Below are 22,259 nucleotides of genomic sequence, written 5' to 3' on the forward strand. Positions count from 1 at the left end.
AACAGCTTTTACCTCTGCTGGGCAAAGATCACTGGATGGTAACTTTAGATCTCAAGGAAGCTTACCTTCATGTGCCTATAAGGCTAAGTTGCAGGAGGTATCTGCGGTTTCGAGCTGGAAATTCTCATTATCAGTTCTCTGCATTGCCCTTTGGCTTATCTACTGCCCAGAGTATTCACAAAGGTTCTGGCTCCAGTGATAGCTTACTTCAGGCTTCAAGGAATTCAAATCTATCCTTACTTGGACGACTGCCTGATTCTGGCTCAAGAAAAGGAAGACCTTCTACAGCATCTGGAACATGTTATAGCAGTGCTAAGATGCCTAGGGTATTCTGTGAGCGAAATAAAGTCCAGTCTAGTACCCTCTCAAGACATGTGCTTTCTGGGTGTGAGACTGAATACAGCAGCCCAGATGGCCTTTTAACCCCGGACAAACAAAAGAGTCTATCACTTTACTTCCATCAACTATCTCATCAGTCCGTGCTGACTGCAAGGACAGTCCTTCAAGCATTAGGGTTCATGGCATCTTGTATTCTGGTGCTTCCCAATGCCAAACTGCATATGAGGAAGCTACAATGGTATCTCAAAATGTCTGGACACAGCACTGCCAGGATTTGGACACTGTCATTCAAATAATACCTTGCCTTCAAAAAGAATTTTGTGGTGGGCTCAGGAATGTCACCTAAACAAGGGACTCTCTGTGACCCGGCCAGAGGCGAGTCAGATTTTAACGACAGATGCCTCGGACATTGCTTGGGAGCTCATCTAAATGGAAAGTGGATACAAGACAAGTGGCCTGCCAGACTACAGCATCTACATATCAACATGAAGGAGATGTTAGCAGTCCAGTTTGCATTAATGGCTTTCAAGGAGTTACTTCTTCCAGGGCAGGTGTTGATTCTAACAGACAACACAACTGTCATGTGGTACATCAACAAGCAAGGGGAACACATTCTTATCCTCTATGCAGGCAAGCAATGATTTTATGGGAGACTGCTAAGCTTGCAACTAACTCTTCAGGCAAGGTTTCTGCCGGGAGCACAGAACTCCTTAGCAGATGTGTTAAGCAGACAAATCATGGATCCCCACAGTGGAAACTGGATCTTCATGTATTTCAAAATTGACAGTGTCATGGGGAACTCCAGACATAGATCTGTTCGCTTCTCCACTAAACCACCAGCTGCCACAGTATTGCACAAAGGGGTTTCATCACACAGCTTGGAAAGTGGATGCTCTGTCTTTCAGTTGGAAAAACCTTCATGTGTATGCCTTTCCTCCTCTGCCTCTTCTTCCAAAGGTACTATTAAAGGTCAGACAAGACAGGCCAAGGATGATTTTGATAGCTCCAGATTGGCCTCGGCAACACTGGTACCCACTACTACGGAGTCTGGTAAGGAAGCCTCCATGGCCTTTACCTCTGATTCCTCATCTGTTATCTCAGAAGGATGGTCATCTGCTCAATGTCAAGCTTCACTCTCTTCATCTAACAGCCTGGCATATTCTGTGTTGAAACACAGCAGGTCTCAACTTCCTCAACAAGTTTTAAATGTGATTATGGAAGCTAGAAGACCTAGTACAAGGAAAGTGTACAGAAAAATGGAAGAGATTTTTATTTTGGAGTACAGCAAAGAATTTGCAGGTTTCTGAGCCAAATTTGAGTGTGGCTCTTCAATACCTTACTGAGTTATTGGACAAAGGTTTGTCCTTCTCTTCCATTAAGATTCATGCTGCAGCAATTTCAGCTCACTATGACTGTGACCCACCATTGTTTTCGCATCCTTTGTTCAAGCAGTTTCTTAGAGGGGCAAAGAATATAAGACCCCCGTAGAGCTCCTACTCCTGCTTGGGATCTCAATTTTGTGTTGGAAAAACTTACTCTACAACCTTTTGAGCCTGCGGCTACTGCTGAATTGAAATACTTGTCATGGAAGACTGCTTTTCTGTTGGCTATTACTTCTGCAAGAAGGGTGTCTGAGTTGCAGGCCCTTATGGCAGTAGAGCCATTTTGATTTTCCATAAGGATAGGGTATCATTACGTACTAATCCTTCCTTTATGCCTAAGGTGGTTTCTAGTGTGGCTTTAAACCAAACTATTCATTTGCCTACTTTTATGCAGACCCCCAAAATAAAGGGGAAAAGATTTTGCACACTTTAGATGTACACAGGCAATTGCGTTATTATTTAAGCAGGACTAAGGATTTTAGGCAGTCTCAGCAGTTGTTTGTTTCTTTTGCTTTGAGTTCACAGGGCAAGCCTGTGTCAAAACAAACTATTTCTAGGTGGATTGGCTTTTGCATTGCATTTTGTTATTCCCATCATGGCAAGGAGATTCCAGCTGGGATTAGGCCTCATTCCACTAGGGCTACTGCCACTTCAACAGCATTTCTAAGGGGGGTGGCAACTAAGGAAATTTTGGAAGCAGCTACTTGGAGTTCAGTGCATACTTTCTCTAAGCATTATCACCTTCCTATCTACTCTAAGTCTAGGGCTGGTTTTGCCACAGCTGTTTTGCAAGGCATGTTGTCAGCTCCTGCTTCTTTATGATTTGCCAGCCTCCCTTACCTCTGCTTTGGGATTCTACCCAATAGTAAGGACTGCAGCAATGGGGAACGAAGAACATAGTACAGTTTTGTACCTACCATAAATGTAGATGTTCGAGGATCCCATTGCTGCAGTCCAATTTCCCCTCCCTCCTTCCCCTCTGTTTTTAGGGGTGGTTGTGTAGGTGAGGTTACATGCTTATATTTTTTGTATATATTCTTGTATATATTGTACCTATTTTTGGTGCAGGTATTTTGGGCCTTGTCTTTTTAGGGTCTTCTGACATCTGGGGCAAGAAAAGACTGAGGATATGACGTCGGTCATGCGCATTAGTACCCTGACGTACTGACGTCAGTCTAATGCGCCTTGACCGACGTCAGCCTTATACTCTGGTATTCGGGCCGACTGGATGCGGACTATACCCAATAGTAAGGACTGCAGCAATGGGATCCTCGAACATCTACATTTATGGTAGGTACAAAACTGTACTTTGCGTGAGAAGGGTAACCATCTAAAATAGTCCACTTTCTTCAGAGAAAATTGCAGGAGCCATGCAGGATATGTGAACAGACTTCCTGGGTAGTTAATTCTAAGGCTGTAATGGTGGTGAATTGTGCATTCTTCATTTTTACCACGAAGGGACCTTCAGTTGTGTTCTGATATTATTCTTGTACTATTTCATTCCATTCCTCAGAACTGCCTCCATCCTGACTTTCTTTATGGAATTTGGTTTCCAGATCTTTTTTAAAACTCCTAGTTAGTGTCTCAAGTGTATTTTCATGCTTTTAATGATTTGATGTTTACTTAAATCAGATGTCCTAAACATGAGAATGCACTAACTCGATATAGTGTAGTCCACAAATGAGCAACTGTTACAGCAAAGCCATTTTTATTGCAACTAATTGATCTGAGTGAAGTTTCCAAACTTCATTGTTTTATTTAATGGTGTGGATACATCTACACACCTCCAGTTAGATTTTGCTTGAAAGCTTAGAGAAAGCTTCACTTTAGAGTCAAAAACTCTTCATTCAACTAATGCCATTTAAATAGGGTATGGATAAACAGTTTTCACCCTGAGAACTGTATGCTGATTTGAACGTTACCCAGTATGTAGGTTTCCAGACATATAGAAAATTGTAGATGTTCTTCATCTCACATTGCTGCAGTCATAACCTATGGGTAGTCCGCTGTCCTCGGTCGGCCTGAATACCAAAGTATTAGGCTGGCATCTGTCATGGGCGCTCAGATCTGACGTCAGAGCGTCATGGTATTAAAGCGCATGACCGACGTCATATCCTCAGTCTTTTTTGCCGCATGGTCCGAAGCAGAAGCAGCGTTTGCAAGTGCCGTTCGGCGTTCTGAAATTTTCGTATTCTGAGTTTCAGACCGAAACCAAGTTGGGCTAAGTACCCCGTTGGGGAATATTTTTGTTTTTTCTTGCCTCAGTTAATTCCGGATGTCAGAAAAAGTGAATAATTGTATTTCTTGTGGGAAACAGATACCGCATAGGGATTACCACTCTCTCTGTATTCCTTGTTTGGGGCCTGAGTACAACGTAGTCGGGTGTCGCTTCTGTGCTAGATTTAATAAGCGCTCCATTAAACGTAGGTTAGATTGCGCTAGGCTTGTCTTCGGTAAGCGGTGTAATTACAATATGCCGTCGGATCCTCCGACGCCCGCTACCGCTAAGAAGCGCAAGGAAAAGTCGTTAAGGTCCAAGCAGGATGTGTCGTCCGTTCCGGACGCCGGTTCTTTAGAAACTACGGTGGAATCTGTAGATCCAGCCGAGGTTTCAGTTGAGTCTCAGGGGGAGCCGTTAATTTTGCAAGATGTGGCCTCTCAGGAGTCGGGTCAGGCTGAGGGGGCCTCTCAGGTTGCTGTACTCCCCTCTTTGCCTAAGGTGGTTAGGCCTTCTTCTGTCTCTAGGGTACCTTCCAAGGTCAGGCCTGGTTTGCCTTCCTCAGGTGTCAGTCCTAGTTCTGCAGGTTCTGTGCCTAAAAAACACATGCTTAAAATGGCAGAAGATTTGATTTCCTTAATCAGGGGTTCTATGCCCCCTCCAGGTAAGAGGCCTAGGGTGGAGCCAGAGGTGGAAAGTTTGGAACAGGCTTCAGATTACTCAGAATCTTCGGCTGAAGGCATTCAGGATTTTCCTCCTTATTCTGATTCAGACGCAGAGGATTCCAGTCCTTCTGCTTCCCCTCCAGAGGATTTTTCTTTTTCAGAAACCCTGCATTCTATGAGGGAGCATTTTAAATGGGAAGGTCAGGATTTCTCAGATTCCCGAAAGAGGCTTAGGGAATTTTTGTTTTTACCACAACATCGGCCTTTGGCTATACCTCCTGTTTTGGATGTTGTTCAGGATGTTTTCTCTGAGGCCTCTCTTAATCCAGACTCTTTGCCTCCTGCGCCTGTTAAGCCAGATAGGTATTACAAAGTGCCAGAGGCTCATAAATATCTGTATAAGAGCCCAAGGGCTGACCCAGAAACTATTAGCCAGGGACCTAAGGGGGTCAGGGCTTCTGTTGTAAAGAATCCAGTTCCTATGGATAAAGATTCTAGAGCTTTGGATAGGTGGGGTAAAAAAGTGTATACCTCTTCCACTCTAGCAACGAGGGCTTTGAATTGCCAGTTTCATATGGTGAAGTACCAGAATTTTCTCCTTACTCAATTAAAGTCTAAGGTAGATGCTTTGGCAGAGGGCATAGAGTGTAAGGAATTACAGGATTTGGTTCATGCTTCTGATCAGGTGGGTAAGCATTCTTTGCAGTGTGGTTTCGATGCTTTACAGGCTTCTTCCAGGGTGGCTGCCACTGGATCAGTTATTTGCAGGCACGCCTGGCTTAAGGATCAGAACTTGTCAGAGCATGTTAAAGCTAGAATTTTGGATGCTCCTTTGCAGTCTGAAGTTTTGTTTGGTACTCCTGTAGAGTCTGTCTTAAAGAAAATGGAAGACAAGGCTAAATCTATGCAGACTGTTAAAGATTTTTTGCAGGTGCAGTCCCCTAAGTTTAGCAGAAATTGGCCTACTAAGGGATGGGCTTATCCTTCTTCTGATTTACAGTCTAGGGATAGATCTAGACGTGGTAGGAGCAGAGCTCAGGGTACTTTCAGGCCTAGAACGTGGAGTTCCCCTGCACAATCTACAGGTGAGGGCAGGGGCCAGTCCTTTCGTAAACAGGCCCAATGACCTGCATCTTCAGCTGCCAGATCCTTCCTGTCTGGCAGCTCCTTTGGGGGGAAAGTTGGCACTCTTCAAGCAAAACTGGCTTTTAGTCACCCAGGACAAATGGGTGTTGGACATTATAGACCGAGGCTACAAGTTTTATTTCCACACATTGCCTCCTTTCAAAGGCATGCCAGACGTTCCTCCTCAGCAAAGGGTAGAGGCTCACAAACAGATTTCTTTGCTTCTTCAAATGGGGGCTATACAGCAGGTCCCTCCGTCAGAAGTGGGCCTGGGATTTTATTCTCGCCTGTTTCTCGTACCAAAGAAAGGAAACACTTGGAGGCCAATTTTGGATTTATCTATCCTCAACACATACCTGGACATTCCAAAATTCAAAATGTTGACGTTGCACCAACTTCTGCCTCTGTTGGGCAAAGATCACTGGATGGTAACTCTGGATCTCAAAGAGGCTTATCTTCATGTTCCTATCAGGCCCAGTTGCAGGAGGTTCCTGCGTTTTCGGGCTGGGACTTTACATTATCAGTTCTCTGCATTGCCCTTTGGCTTATCTACTGCGCCCAGGGTATTTACAAAGGTTCTGGCTCCAGTAATAGCCTTCTTAAGGTTAAGAGGAATACAAATTTACCCTTATTTGGACGATTGCCTGATTCTTGCTCAAGACAAAAACAAGCTACTTCACCATCTACAGTATGTTATGGCAGTGTTAAGGTGCCTAGGGTATTCTGTGAACGAAACAAAGTCCAGTCTAGTACCCTCTCAGGAAATGTGCTTTCTGGGTGTGAGACTGAGTACAGCTTCCCAGATGGCCTTTTGACCCTGGACAAACAGAGAAACCTTACACTTTACTTCCAACAATTGTCTCTACGGTCCAGGCTGACTGCAAGGACAGTCCTTCAAGCCTTTGGGGTTCATGGCATCTTGTATTCTGGTGCTTCCCAATGCCAGACTGCATATGAGGAAGCTACAATGGTATCTCAAAAATGTATGGACAACACTGCCACGATCTGGACACTGTCATTCAGATAATACCTTGCATTCAAAAGGAATTTTTGTGGTGGGCTCAGGAATGTCACCTAAACAAGGGACTCTCTGTGACCCGACCAGAGGCGAGTCAGATCTTAACGACAGATGCCTCGGACAAGGCTTGGGGAGCTCACCTCAATGGAAAATGGGTTCAAGACACGTGGCCTGCCAGACTTCAACATTTACATATCAACTTGAAGGAGATGTTAGCAGTCCAATTTGCATTGATGGCTTTCAAGGATCTACTTCACCCAGGACAAGTGTTGATTCAAACAGACAACACAACTGTCATGAGGTACATCAACAAGCAAGGGGGAACCCATTCGTACCCTCTTTGCAGGCAAGCTATGATTTTGTGGGAGACTGCTCTCAGTTTGCACCTCACTCTTCAGGCAAGGTTTCTGCCAGGAGCACAGAACTCCTTAGCAGATATTTTGAGCAGACAGATGGTGGATCCCCACGAGTGGAAATTGGATCCTCATGTATTTCGACAGTTGATAGTGATATGGGGGACTCCAGACATAGATCTGTTCGCTTCTCCACTAAATTTCCAGTTGCCAAAGTTTTGCACAAAGATGTTTCATCCAACAGCTTGGAAAGTGGATGCTCTATCATTCAGTTGGAGCAATCTTCACGTCTATGCCTTTCCTCCTCTGCCTCTCCTTCCCAAGGTGCTCTTGAAGGTCAGACAAGACAAGCCCTCCACGATTCTAATAGCTCCAGATTGGCCTCGACAGCACTGGTACCCTCTGCTGAGGAGTTTAGTACGGGAACCTCCTTGGCCTTTGCCTTCAATTCCACACCTTTTGTCTCAGGCAGGCAATCATTTCCTCAATGTCAGGATTCAGTCCCTGCATCTAACAGCCTGGCATATTCTGTTCTAGAACCTGGAGGGTCGCAGCTTCCTCAACAAGTTTTGAATGTTATTTTGGAGGCCAGAAGGCCTAGTACAAGGAAAGTTTATGCTGATAAATGGAGGAGATTTTTTATTTGGAGCAAAGCAAAGAGCTTTGATGTTTCCAGGCCTGATTTGAGTGTTTCTCTTCAATATCTTACGGAATTATTAGACAAGGGTTTGTCTCTCTCCTCTGTGAAAGTTCATGCTGCAGCCATTTCTGCTCACTATGACTGTGACCCACCATTATTCTCTCATCCTTTGTTTAAGCAATTCCTTAGAGGGCAAAGAACATAAGACCCCAGTAGAGCTCCTACTCCTTCCTGGGATCTCAATTTTGTGTTGGAAAAGCTTACTTTACCTCCTTTTGAACCTGCAGCTACGTCTGAGTTAAAGTTTTTGTCTTGGAAGACTGCTTTTTTGTTGGCCATTACATCTGCTAGAAGGGTTTCTGAATTACAAGCTCTAATGGCAGTTGAACCCTTCCTGATTTTTCATAAGGATAGGGTATCTCTGCACTAACCCTACTTTTATGCCTAAAGTGGTTTCAAATGTGGCCTTGAACCAATCTATTCATTTGCCTACTTTTTATGCTGATCCCCAAAATAAAGGGGAGAAAATTTTGCACACTTTGGATATTCACAGGCAGTTGCGTTATTATTTGAGCAGGACTAAAGGGTTCAGACAGTCTCAACAGTTATTTGTTTCTTTTGCTTTGACCTCACAGGGAAACCTGTTACAAAACAAACTATTTCTAAGTGGATTGGCCATTGTATTACTTTTTGTTATTCTAATCATGGTAAGGAGATTCCGGCTGGAATCAGACCTCATTCCACTAGGGCTACTGCCACTTCTACTGCCTTTTAAGGGTGTAGCTACTAAAGATATTTTGGAAGCAGCTACTTGGAGTTCAGTGCACACTTTTTCTAAACATTACCATCTCCCTCTTTATTCCAAATCTAGGGCTGGATTTGCCACTGCAGTCTTACAGGGCATGTTAGCAGCTCCCAATGCTTTATGATTTTGCCAGCCTCCCTTTACCTTTGCTTTGGGATTCTACCCACAGGTTATGACTGCAGCAATGTGAGATGAAGAACATAGTACAGTTTTGTACCTACCATAAATGTAGATGTTCGAAGATCCACATTGCTGCAGTCCAATTTACCCTCCCTCCTTCCCCTCTGTAGTTTGGAGTGGTTGTATGGTTTGGGTGGTAGAGGTGGTTTGTACATAGGTTTTTCCATTTTTGGCTGTGGCCTTTCTTTTTATGGCCTTCTGACATCTGGGGCAAGAAAAGACTGAGGATATGACGTCGGTCATGCGCTTTAATACCATGACGCTCTGACGTCAGATCTGAGCGCCCATGACCGACGCCAGCCTAATACTTTGGTATTCGGGCCGACCGATGACAGCGGACTACCCACAGGTTATGACTGCAGCAATGTGGATCTTCGAACATCTACATTTATGGTAGGTACAAAACTGTACTATATTGATAGCAGATGAAGACCATTTGACTCATGTAATGAATAAGCTGCAGATGGTACATGGGAAAACTGACGATTGTTCTTGTATCATAAGAATTACCCTAAGTCATTTGCATACATTTTTGAAATCTGTTACCTTTTCTCCTCATGAAGACTATAACAGTCATCTTTACTTCATATGTGTTTTGGTGCCATTAATTTCTACCAAGGTAGTTTTTGTTTCATTTGTTTAGTGCTGCAAAAGTAACGCCTAGTGTATAGTAACAGCTTTGTTGTCCTAGAGATGTATTAGTGCTGATGTTGTACTGCTGCATAATGTGCTGCACTTTCTGTTAACAGGTCTGGGTACTGGGGCCCCAGTCATTGAATCGCCATATGGTGACCATGTACCAGCTGAAGATGCTCCTGAATCCATTAGCCGTGCTGTTGCCAGCCTTCCACCAGAACAAATGTTTGAACTAATGAAGCAGATGAAGGTAAATTTTCAAAGTATAGGAGCAGAAGAATTTGCCCTGTCTTGGAGAATCACAGAAAACACCTTTGTAACCTTTGGTCTTTGTGTGACATAAAGCAAAATTTCAATAAAGTGTATATTTGGAAAGGGATAAACACTGGTTTTGTATTTTGACAGTGTGCCTTAACATGGAGTTGTGATGCAGTGATGTTCTTCATGTTTCACTGTTGCAGTCATCACATTTGGGTTATCCCCTGCCAAGGTAGCCCTCTGCCGGCCCGAATACCAGAGGCTTAGTATTTCTGCATCGGTTGCTGTCGCTTCAGGACTGACATCAGGTCATCATTAGTATAAAGTAAGGCAGCCGATGCCATTACATCAGTCTTTCTTGCTGCGGAGCCCAAAGCAGAAGCAGTTTGCACGAGTGCCAGTTGGCTGCTACTTGAGTTTCATCTTCCGAATTGAAGCTGAAGTCTTCTAAAGCGAAGTACCCCATTGGGGATCCTTTTTTCTTGCACTAACCAATGTCAGAAAAAGTTAACAATTGTCATGCCTGTGGAAAGCAAATACCATACTGAGACTTTCATTCTTACTGCGTCACTTGCTTAGGCCCGGACCACGACGTCCCCCGCTGTCGTTTCTGTGCTTTGTTCAACACCAGAACTGTACATGGCCGGGCCCTTATTGTAGCTAGATATTTTCGCTTACAGTCCTCAAATTCCGATATGGCTTCGATAACCCATCCGACAGCAGATCTTCCGAAAAAAATGTAAAGATAAAGACAGAGACAAACCGCAGGGGTTCATACCTACCGACAACGCTTCCGTTAAGCTAGTCATCAGTCCTCCGGTCCTCGGTAAGGTGCTTTTGCAGCCCCTGATGCCCACTTCTGTGGATTCGCAGGCCGCTACTGAGACCCTTTCAGAGTCTGATATGCCGCAAGACTCTTCGACTAAGGATCCTGTGGTTGTCTCTCCCTTGGATGGGTCCTGAGCCGCTGAGCAGGCACCGGCTTCCTTGGAAGTTTTTCGCACTACTGATTCTCGACATAGACAGACGACTTCTTTCACATCTACCGTTCTTTTGAAAACTACTGAGTTTCTTAGGCCCAGGGTATGAACTACACCCAAGAAACTGACTACCCAATCTCAGGCACCTGCTTCCTTGCCTGAGTCTCAAATGCTTAAAATGGCGGGAGACCTTATCATGCTGATCAGGGGAAGCCAAGCTACCCCTTCCAAAAGAAAAAGAAATCTGTACCCTGTAGTTTTGTCTGAACAGGAGTCTGAATCTGATGCATCTGAATATGAAAACATGCAACCCCTCTCTGCTTATAAGGATTCTGATGCAGAGGATTCCATTCCTTCGGCCTCTCCCCTAGAGGACTTTTCCTTTGGGGAAACCCTTCATACCTTAAGGGAGCATTTCCAATGGGAAAGGCAGGACTACCCTCAGTCTAAAAAGAGACTGGGGAAATTCTTCGATCTTCCACAGCACAGACCCCTGGCCATTCCCCCAGTCCTGGATGTTGTGGAGGATGTTTTCCTGGAATCCAGTTTGACTCCTGACACCCTCCCTCTTGCACCAAGTAAACCAGACTGGTATTAAAGAGACCCTGACTCTCACAAATTTCTTTTTAAGAGTCCTACTGCTGACCCTGAGGTAATTTCTCAAGGGCCTAAAGAAATTAAAGCAACCTCTGCTAAGAATCCCCACTCCCTCAGATAGGAATTCCCGAGCACTAGACAGATGGGGTAAAAAAAGTATACACCCCTGCTACTCTTGCTATCAGAGCAGTAAATTGCCAGTTCCATATGCTAAAATTTCAGCAACATACCCTGGAACTCTTCAAACAAAAATGTCTTCCTTTCCTGCTTGTGCAGAATCTAAAGAGTTACAAGAGTTAAAGCATTCTGCCAGTCAAGTAACTAAACACACCTTGCACTGTGGTTTTGATGCTCTAGAAGCTTCTTGCAGGGCAGCAGTCATTAGTTCTGTACTTAGAAGACATGCATGGCTTAAGGAACAGCCCTTACCAGACCATGTTAAATCTAAATTGTTGGTTGCCCCCTTGCACAAAGACAACTTGTTTGGCACTAAGGCTGAAGAGGTCTTAAAAAAATGGAAGAAAAAGCAAAATCTGTGCAGACAGTTAAGGACTTCTTACAGGTCCAGCCACCTAAGTTCAGCAGGCAATGTCCCTCCAAGCACTGGTCCTTTCCTGCTCCCACCAGGTCAGCACAGCCCGGAACCCGTGGAAGAAGACCCCCCCCCCCCCGACAGCAGCCACAGGAAATGCAGAGATCTAAATGGTGGACTTCCTCCACTTCCAAAACAGGGAGATGTTCATCGTGTTTCACTGTTGCAGTCATTACACTTGGGTTATCCTGCTGGCAGGCGACCCGTAGTTGGTCTGAGTTCCAACGTCTTGGTCCGGCGTCGGTTGCTGTCGCCTCTTCCCTGACGTCAGTGCGCCTGGGGTATAAAAGTTGCAACCGATGCCATTTTCTTCAGTCTTTCTTGCCGCGCGGTACCCGAAGCAAAAGCAGTTAGCAAGTGCCGGTCGGCCGACTCCTGAGATTTTCAAAATTGAATTTCAGAACTGAAGTTTTCAATAAAGCTAAGTACCCCGTTGGGGAAACTTTTTCTTGCTCCAGACCGATGTCAGTAAAAGTTAATAATTGTATTTCTTGTGGGAAGCAAATACCTCATAAGGACTTTCACTCTTACTGCATTCCTTGCCTAAGCCCTGACCACGACGTTACTAGTTGTCAGTTTTGTGCTAGATTCAATAAACGCACTATTAAACGTCGGTTTGATTTTGCTTTCTGGACACAGATTTAATTACATAATGACGTCGGAACAACCGACAACCGGAATGTATAAAAAACGCAAGGACAAAGGAAAAGACAGGCATCCGAGGTCCAAAACCGATGACGAAGCCTCTTCTAGGCCAATCACCGGTTCGCCGGTTCTCAGTGAGGCACTTTCGCAGCCCCTGACACACACTATCTTAGAGCCACAAGCCATAACAGAAAGCCACGTGGAGACACCGAGGCCTGTGGAAACTCAAGGTATTAGGCCTACGGAAAATATACCCTCAGATGGGTCCGGAGCCGCTGAGCAGGCACCGGCTTCTGAGGGTGTTTTCAGACCTTCACAGCTTACAATTAAAGCTACTACAGCAGCAAAGGCAAAGTCAAAAACACCATTAAAGACAAGGAAACACGTGCATCATTCTCCAGAACAGGCATCCATGCCAAAGAAACAGATGCTTAAAATGGCCGAATACCTTATAACTTTAATCAGGGGCTCCCATCCCGCTCCTGACAAATGGTCTAGGCAAGACACTGATTATGATTCCTCTGATCAGGTTTCCATTTCTTTTGATTCTTCTTCTGACCAGGGCTATTCTCTCCCTCCCTATGAGGACTCTGATGCTGAAGAGTCCATTCCTTCAGCCTCACCGCCTGAGGATTACTCTTTTGGGGAAACCATGCACACCATGAGGGAGCATTTCCATTGGAAAGCCAGGATTACTCAGAATCCAAGAAAAGGCTCAGAGATTTCCTTCTATTTTCTCAGCACAGGCCCCTAGCTAATCCCCACTGTGCTTGATATTGTAGATGATGTTTTTTCTGAATCCAGTCTGTCTCCAGATTTATTTACCCCCTGCACCAGTAAAGCCAGACAGGTACTACAGGCTCCCTGACTCTCATAATTCCTTTACAAAAACCCCGCTGTAGACCCAGAAACTATTTCTCAGGGTCCTAAAGGGGTTAAAGCTTCCACGGCCAAAAATCCTGTTCCCTCAAATAGGGATTCCAGAGCTCTGGACAGATGGGGGAAAAAAGTTTGCACTTCTGCTACTTTAGCTGTAAGAGCTTTAGTTTCACATGCTTAAATATCAACAGTATCTCATGTCATTGTTAAAGCAGAAAATGGTTACAAATATAGAAGATCCTGACAGTAAAGAAATGCAGGATCTGAGGTAGTTAACTTCATTTGCTCAGCAGCCTGTGGGTATCTGATCCGAGCCGGCAGCTTTCCAAGCTCCACCCCCTACCCATAATGCCCTGCCATCTCCCTCTAACCCTCAGATCTCATTTGCCCCAGCTTCCATAAGCTTCTCTGAACGAGCTCCGAGCGTAGTACTGTTGAGTGTAGCATTTAAATCTTGAATTTCTGTCAAACTTTCTCTAACTTTGTGTGTGTGAACTTCCTCTTATCTTTCTAGCCTTTTTTGTGTAGTTCTTTTAACTTTTTGGTTAAGTTAGATTTATTCCCCTCCCCCCTCTGCGTGTGTGAAGGTGTGTGCTTGTGGACCTATTTTTCTTTTTTCCTTTTCTATAATGGCTGAAGGCCCTAAAGCCATTTTCTCTAAATGTACCGTGTGTGGCCATAAGCTGTCCCCAGCAGATGGCCACACTCTGTGTCGTGTGCCTGGGGGTTGATCACCTCTCCTTGGGCTGCAATATTTGTGCAGCCTTCAACCCCAAGGCTTTGAAAGATAGGAGGTCGAAGCTTATTCTGGCGGGCATTTTGCCCCCGGACTCTGCTTCGTCCTCCTCGGTGGCGCCAGCCGCGTCTGCCCCACCTGCTGCTCCTGATCCTCTGGCCGAGACTCAACCTCGCTCGCTGGCCCAGGAGGAAAGGGAAGGCAGAAAGAAGGATAAAAAGGATAGGGAGAGAGAGGAGGAAAAGCATCGCAGTCACAAGAGATGGTCCGACTCGACCCCTTCCGCACCGCCGTCTAAACAGCTTGCCTCTCCCCTTAAGGTCTCCGGGCTTTCCCCCTCCCGGCTCCGTTCTCCATGTTTCTCCCCGTAGCCGGAGGAGGAGACCCGGTCACCCTCGAGGTCATCCAGGCGGCCTTCCCGGCTGGCTTCCTTGGCCTCATCTAGATCCACCAGAAGTTTATCAGATGCAGATATGGACCGGATGATGCGTCAATTTCTCCAAGCCTAGATGGCAGTGCTCTTGCCCCCCCCCCCCCCCGCTGGGGGGGGGGGCTCAACACCTTTTTTCGCCCCCCATTGCTTCTTCTCCGACCCGCTTTCGGGGTTTGGAGCTGTCGGATCCGACTAGCTTCGGAGTCGGGCTAGGGTCGGCGCCGACAGTGTTTCCTACTTCGGCGCCGACTGTACCCTCGAGTTTGTCAGATCCGTTTTCGGATCAGAGCTCATGGGGCAGTGAGCTGAGCGTCGGATCCGGAGGGGGTTAGCGGGCCTTTGGCTCCATTAAGGTCAGGGCACACTACCCTTTCGGATCCGGTCGGGTCACCTTCGGCGCCGATCCGCACGTCAGATCCGAGGGGAATGCTTTCGGATCCAAGGGAAAAGCAGTTCCCCCTCGGCATTCGACTTCGTGGAGAGGGTCCTTTCGAGGGATTTGAGGCCCCAGGCTGTTGCTACGGATCCACCCGCCATTCCCACTCAGACGAGTCTTTCTTCCATCATCCGGCCCCAGGGGCAGCCTGCGCCTATGTCCCATATTGTTCCCGTAGAGGAACAGGACATTGTTGGTCAGGCCTCTTTGGACAGCCCCCCCGAGGAGGTCCCTCACAAACGGAAGTGCAAGAGGAGGCTCTTGGACTCGCCCGAGTCCCTCACGGAGGACACAGACTTAGAGAAAGGGGAAGGTTCCCCAAGGTCACCCCCCCGAAGACATCTCCTTCAGAGACATTATGGAAATGTTACGCATTAAAGGGGGGTGGTCTGCCCAAAAACCTTCCTCGGATGAGTCTGTGTTTCTGGAGGCATTTGACGCAGGCCCATCTACCTCTTAGGTGTCCCCTCCTGCCGACCCCCTGGTAGACCTCATAACTACCAGGGCATGAAAGGAGCCAGACACTGTCGAGCCAATACCCAAGAAGACCGGACAGGATCCCCAGCCCTTCCATGGACAGGACAGTTTGGAGCAAGGGTGCTCCAGTGGATGCCATGGTGGTGGTGGCAGCTGCCACTAAAAAGGAATTAGCACAGGAGAGTTCCTCGGTGCATCCTCCAGACAAGGAGTCTCGGATGATGGACCATTTGGGAAAGCGGATGTTCTCTTCACTGACCTTCTCTGTAAGGTCACTGAATTATATGGCACATGATTCGGCTCCAGCGGGACCTGATTAGAGTACGCTGGGTCACCCCCAGAGTCCATGTTGGCTGAGGACAAGCAGACCTTCTCGGCTCGAATGGCCACTCTCAAGTCAATCACCAACACATCTATGTGGCTTCTCTCCCATGCTATGGAGGGAGCGGCTAGAGCTAGTGGAATGGGCGTTGTGTTACGTAGACAGGCCTGGCTCCATCTCTGCAATTTTACGGAACCCTTCAAGGCGTCCTTCACGAACGCCCCTTTTGACGATTCTACGCTCTTCGGCAAAACTGTCCGTGATACGGTCCTCCAGAGCGAGAAAGACGTCTGCCATCGGGATCCGCTTCTCGGCTCCTCAGAGGTCCTACTCCAGGAACCAAAGAGGACAGAAGAAGATGTGGTTCCGGAAAGCTCAACAATCCCGTTTCGCTCCGGATCCCTCTTCAGAGGTAAAGGAGGACAGGGTGGATGCCGGCCCAGGGGCAGAGGGGGTCCGAAGAATTTTGGGTCGAGAGAACCTTTTTCGGATCGACCCGCGCAGCAGCCCTGAGGGGTTGCCCGACTGCTCCTCTCTGGAGGCAGTCGGGGGGGGGGGGCGCTTCTCGGAACACCTAGCAAATTGGGAGTCCATTACGACTGATCGCTGGATGCTCCGAATCATATCCAGAGGCTATTCAATTCCTTTCCTATCTCATCCTCCCCGATCAACAAGACTCCCCGATGTTCCACCCGATCAGAGGGAGGCAGCAGCATCAGAAATTCGAGGGCTGCTAAGAAAAAGAACCATCCAGCGTGCCCCCCACCCCCACCCCCCCACGAACAATCCGGATCAGGCTTTCACTCCAGGTTCTTTTTGGTGCCAAAAAAGATGGGGGACTTGCAACCCATTCTCGACCTGTCAGCACCGAACCTGTCAGTCGCCAAAGAAAAATTCCGGATGGTCACTATTCAATCCATTCTCCCACTTTTGCAGGAGAACGACTGGATGTGCTCGATAAACCTCAAATATGCGTACTACCACATTCTGATGGACAGACGATCCAGAAGGTTCCTCCGCTTTCGGCTGGGAGCCAGCCATTATCAGTTCAGGGTCCTACCCTTCGGTCTCATCACAACCCCCAGGGTGTTCACCAAGGTAATGGCAGTTGTAGGGGCCCACCTGAGGCTTCAGGGAATACAGGTCTTTCTGTACCTGGATGACTGGCTCCTAACCGCTCCCACCAGGCATCAACCCTGCTCAGGCAGGGACTACTTCTTGCACCTAGCCCGCCACCTAGGGATCACGATAAACCACCAGAAATCCTCATTTCAACCTACTCAAATTTTGGAATTCGTAGGGGCCAGGATAGATACTACTCAATCCAGAGTCTTTCTGACAGCGGACAGACTTCGCAGTCTAAGCCTTCACATTCTAGACATCTTACAATCGTCAGCTCCCCCAGCGGAACTATTCCTGAGGGCCCTGGGATCCATGGCAGCGGCCATCAGTCGCCCTTCGCTCGCCTGAAGATGAGAATCATTCAATGGACATTACAAGTTCAATGGTCCATTCTTTTTCACCCCCTGTCTACACCTATTCCCCTCAGCAGGATTTGCAGGGAGTCGCTTCTTTGGTGGCTCCGCTCCAGAGATCTTCGAGAAGGCCCACCCCTTTGTTATACCCCCTCCCCAAGTCACTGTGACCATGGACGCATCTCTCCTCGGGTGGGGGGGGGCATTGCATGGGCAGATCCATCCAAGGCACGTGGACTTTCACAGAGACCTCACTGCATATCAATGTCCTGAAGATGAGGGCGGTGCTTCTAGCGTTGCAGGCTCTCCATCCCCTTCTCCCTCCAGGAACTATTGCACTTCAAACAGACAACATGTCGGTAGTCTGATACATAAACAGGGGGGGAACCAGATCATATCCACTTTGCAGGGAGGCAATGAGAGTATGGGAATGGGCGTTATCCACCAACCGCTTTCTCATAGCAACGCATATCCCGGGTCGGTCAAACATCTTGGCGGACAGGTTAAGTCAAACGATCCTCTCACCTTACGAGTGGTCTCTGAACCCAGCAGTAGCGAAACAAATCTTCCTCCAATGGGGTCAACTTTGCTGCGATCTCTTCACCTCGCCTTCGAACACAAAGTGCAGCGAGTTCTTTGCTCTGATTCCCCCACCAGGGGAAGCCCCCAAAGATGTTCTAGTTCATGCTTGGCCATCCGGTCTTCTGTATGCTTATCCTTCTCTTCCATTGATGACAAAATTCTTGCAGAAAGCTCATCGGTTGGGGAGCAGAGTTATCCTCATAGCCCCATTCTGGCCTCGTCAAACCTGGTTCCCTTACCTGCGGTCTCATCTAGTACATCCTCAATGGATTTTAGATCCCAATCCGGATCTGATCTCTCATCTTTTAGGATTGAAGACCCCCAACCTGGACTACCTCAAGCTCTCAGCTTGGTTGATCCAGTTCTCTTAATGGCTAGGACTCCGGGTATATCTTCCTCAGTTAAGGCCATCCTGGTGGCCGCCCATAAACCGTCTACCAGGAAAATCTACAAGAGTAAATGGAAACTATGTTCATCGTGTTTCACTGTTGCAGTCATGACTGTAGGGTTCTCCCCTGCCAGCAGGCAGTCCTCGGTCAGCCAGAATCCCAAAGTCTGGGTCCGGCGTCGGCTGTTCAACCATGCTCCCTGACGTCAGAGCGCCAGGAGTACAAAGCTGACAGCCGATGCCATCTTCTCCAGTCTTTCTTGCCGTGTGGTGATAGCAGTTCGCATGTGCCGGTCGGCTGACTCCTGACTATGTTTTCTAAAAAACTTCGGTCCGAAGACTTTCTTCTCCAATCAAAGCTAAGTACCCCGTTGGGGAAACTTTTTCTTGCTCCAGTCCGATGTCAGAAAAAGTTAATAATTGTATTTCTTGTGGGAAGCAAATACCTCATAAGGATTTTCATTCTTACTGTAGTCCTTGCTTAGGCCCTGACCACGACGTAGCTAGTTGTCGGTTTTGTGCTAGATTCAATCAACGTACAATTAAACGAAGGTACGATTTTGCTTTTCATTACTTCTGTAGGCGTTTTAACTACAAAATGTCTTCTGATACGGTTCCGGCTACCGGAGTTCACAAACGTTGCAAGGATAAAGACAGGCCTCCGAGGTCCAAATGTGATGATATCGCACAAGCGGAGCCAGCTTCAGGTTCGGCCGTCGTCAGTGAGGCGCTTTTGCAGCCCCTGTCGTCGGCCATTTCAGAACCGATGGCTGAAACGGACTCTCACGAGGAGCCAACTAGGCCTTTGAATATTTCTATTGCAGGACCTTCGGACAATGCTCCTTCAGATGGGTCCGGAGCCGCTGTGCAGGTACAGGCTTCCGAAGGGGTTTTCAGGCCTACTCAGCTTCTAATAAAGGCAAAGACAAAGGCAAAGACTCCTTCTAAATCAAAGACTGCAACACAGGCCTCTTCTGAACTGGCTCCCAAGTCACAGAAACAGTTACTCAAGATGGCGGAGGATTTACTTACTATGATTAGGGGTTCACATCCCCCGCCAGATAAAAGGCCAAGGCAGGAAGTCTATTATGATTCCTCAGATCAGGCTTCTGTTTCTTCAGATGTTCATCGTGCATACAGCTGCAGTCATAACAGATGGGTTCTCCTGCCGTCAGGCGGGTCCTTGGTCGGCCGAATTCCAAAGTCTAGGTTCGGCGTCGGTTGTCGTCGCTTCTTCCCTGACGTCAGTGCGACAGGGGTATAAAAGAACCAGCCAACGCCATTTTCTTCAGTCTTTCTTGCCGCGCGGTGCCTGAAGCAGAAGCAGTTCACAAATGCCGGTCGGCCAGCTCCTGAAATTATGAAAATTTTGCAACCGAAGTCTTCTTGAAAGCCAAGTACCCCATTGGGGAAACTTTTCTTGCCTCAGACCGATGTCAGACAAAGTTAATAATTGTATTTCATGTGGGAAGCAAATACCGCATAAGGATTTCCATTCCCTCTGTATTCCTGTCTGTCGCTTTTGTGCTACTTTCAATAAACGCACCATTAAGTGTCGGGCGGAGTTTGCCCAGCATTATTTTGGCCAAAAATTTAACTATATTATGTCGTCGGATACTCAGACTCCAGTTTTGTCTAAAAAACGCAAAGACAAGGACCGACACATGAGGTCCGCGGCCTCTACCGACACCACGCCAAATCCGACTACACGTGGTCCAGTTCTCAGCGAGGCACCTACGCAGCCCCTGACTACCGACGACACTACATTGGCGGTGTCTCCTGTGCCCGAGGTCACAGGCTCCTCGGCCCACACCCCGACTACAGATACCGAAGCCACTCTTGGCGGTGAATCTTAAAATGTGAACAGGTCTACCTCCTCTCAATGTGTTTTCAGACCTTCCTTTTCTTTTTCCATCAAGGCTTACACTAAGTCTAAAGCAGCCATGCATTCTAAGAGACCAGCTACACAAGGCCCATCTCCAGGCCCCATGCCTAAAAAACAGATGCTTAAAATGGCTGAGGATTTGATTACTCTTATCAGGGGTTCACAACCCCCCCCCCCCGGACAAAAGGCCCAGAGTGGAGGAAGAATCCCCCTCCTCTGATCAGGGCTCCATTATTTCAGAGCATTCTGATGAACAGGAACATTCTTACTCCCCTTTTGAAGATTCTGATGCTGAGGAGTCCATCCCCTCTGTCTCCCCCCTCAGAGGATTACTCATTTGGGGAAACTTTGCATACCTTAAGGGAACACTTCCACTGGGAAGGCCAAGATTATTCAGATTCCAAGAAAAGGCTTAGGGAATTTCTCTTGCTACCTCAGCACAGGCCTCTAGCTATACCTCCTGTCTTGGACATACTAGATGATGTGTACTCGGAGGCCTGCCTTAACCCGGATTCTCTACCTCCAGCTCCAGTCAAGCCTGACAGGTACTACCGGGTTCCTGACTCACACCAATTTCTATACAAAAGCCATGCTGCTGACCCAGAAACTATCTCACAGGGCCCCAAGGGAATTAAGGCCCCCACTGCTAAAAATCCATTGCCTTCCGAGAGAGATTCCAGATCCTTAGAAAGGTGGGGAAAAAGGTATATACCTCGCCACCTTAACCATGAGGGCATTAAACTGTCAGTTCCATATGCTAAAGTACCAACAGTTTTTGTTATCACAATTGAAAAGTAAAATGTCACAACCTGAACAACCAGACTTGAAGGAGTTGCAGGATTTGATGCATAGTGCAGAACAAGTGGGTAAACATACCTTACAATGTGGTTTTGATGCTCTAGAGGCCTCATGTAGAGCTGCTGTTACAGGATCAGTCATACGTAGGCATGCCTGGCTCAAGGAACAAACCTTACCAGATCATGTCAAAGCCAAATTACTAGATGCCCCTCTACAAAAGGATGTATTATTTGGTGCTAATGCTGAGGAGATATTAAGGAAAATGGAGGAAAAGGCTAAATCAATGCATACGGTGAAAGACTTTCTACAGGTACAACCCCCATGTTTCAGTAGAAATTGGCCTTCCAAAAATTGGTCCTTTCCAGCCACGGACAGACCCCAAAGAGGTAGATACAGGCGCCCGAGGGGCAGAGGGCAATCCCAAGGATCGTTTAGAGGCAGACAATGGCAAGCTCCTACACAAAGAGGTGGTGAGGATAACTCACAACCATTCAGAAAGCAAGCCCAATGACTTGGCCTTCCAAAAATTGGTCCTTTCCAGCCACGGACAGACCCCAAAGAGGTAGATACAGGCGCCCGAGGGGCAGAGGGCAATCCCAAGGATCGTTTAGAGGCAGACAATGGCAAGCTCCTACACAAAGAGGTGGTGAGGATAACTCACAACCATTCAGAAAGCAAGCCCAATGACTTTCCCCTTTGCATGCCAAGCAAGACTCAAATGGCAGCACCATTAGGCGGAAAACTGGCATTATTTTCAAAAAATTGGCATATTGTCACAAAAGACAAATGGATCCTGGACATTATAAAGAGAGGCTACAGATTCCATTTTCACACCCTTCCAAAAATGAGAGGCATGCCAAACCTGCCACACAATCAAAGGGCAGAGGCACAAAGACTAATTTCAGATCTCGTAGACATGAAAGCTATTCAAGAGGTACCTACGCACGAACAAGGTCAAGTTTTTTATTCCAGACTATTCCTGGTACCAAGGAAGGGAAAAGATTGGAGACCTATTTTGGACCTATCCATCCTAAACACATTTCTACTCGTACCAAAATTCAAGATGCTCACTTTACAGCAGCTTCTTCCCATGCTAGGCAAGGAGTCTTGGCTGGTAACATTGGACCTCAAGGAGGCTTACCTGCATGTCCCAATCAGACAAAATTGCATAAGATACCTCAGATTTCTTGCAGGTTCAACCCATTATCAATTCTCTGCGTTGCCCTTTGGCTTGTCTACTGCACCCAGAGTATTCACGAAATGCCTGGCATCAGTAATTGCCTACTGCAGACTTCAAGGGATACAAATATACCCCTATTTGGACGACTGCCTGATCCAAGCGGACAGCAAGCACATTTTACTGGAACATCTGGCTTATGTAATAATGTTGTTGAATTCTCTGGGATACACAGTCA

The 22,259-nt window shown here is 47.1% G+C and overlaps 1 protein-coding gene across 1 annotated transcript in view; it reads left to right on the top strand.

Annotated features, from left to right (window-relative positions):
* The window catches only part of CSTF2 (cleavage stimulation factor subunit 2), a 1,531,011-nt gene that overhangs the window by 332,545 nt on the left and 1,176,207 nt on the right, over positions 1–22,259 (top strand). Inside the window, exon 4 of the mRNA XM_044057611.1 lies at positions 9,475–9,611. Within this exon, the coding sequence (XP_043913546.1) occupies positions 9,475–9,611 (137 nt within the window). The remainder of the gene's footprint in view (positions 1–9,474; positions 9,612–22,259) is intronic.

The sequence above is a fragment of the Protopterus annectens genome, chromosome 15.part0, assembly GCF_019279795.1.
Source record: "Protopterus annectens isolate FY-2018-M chromosome 15.part0, PAN1.0, whole genome shotgun sequence".
Classification (NCBI taxonomy): domain Eukaryota; kingdom Metazoa; phylum Chordata; order Ceratodontiformes; family Protopteridae; genus Protopterus; species Protopterus annectens.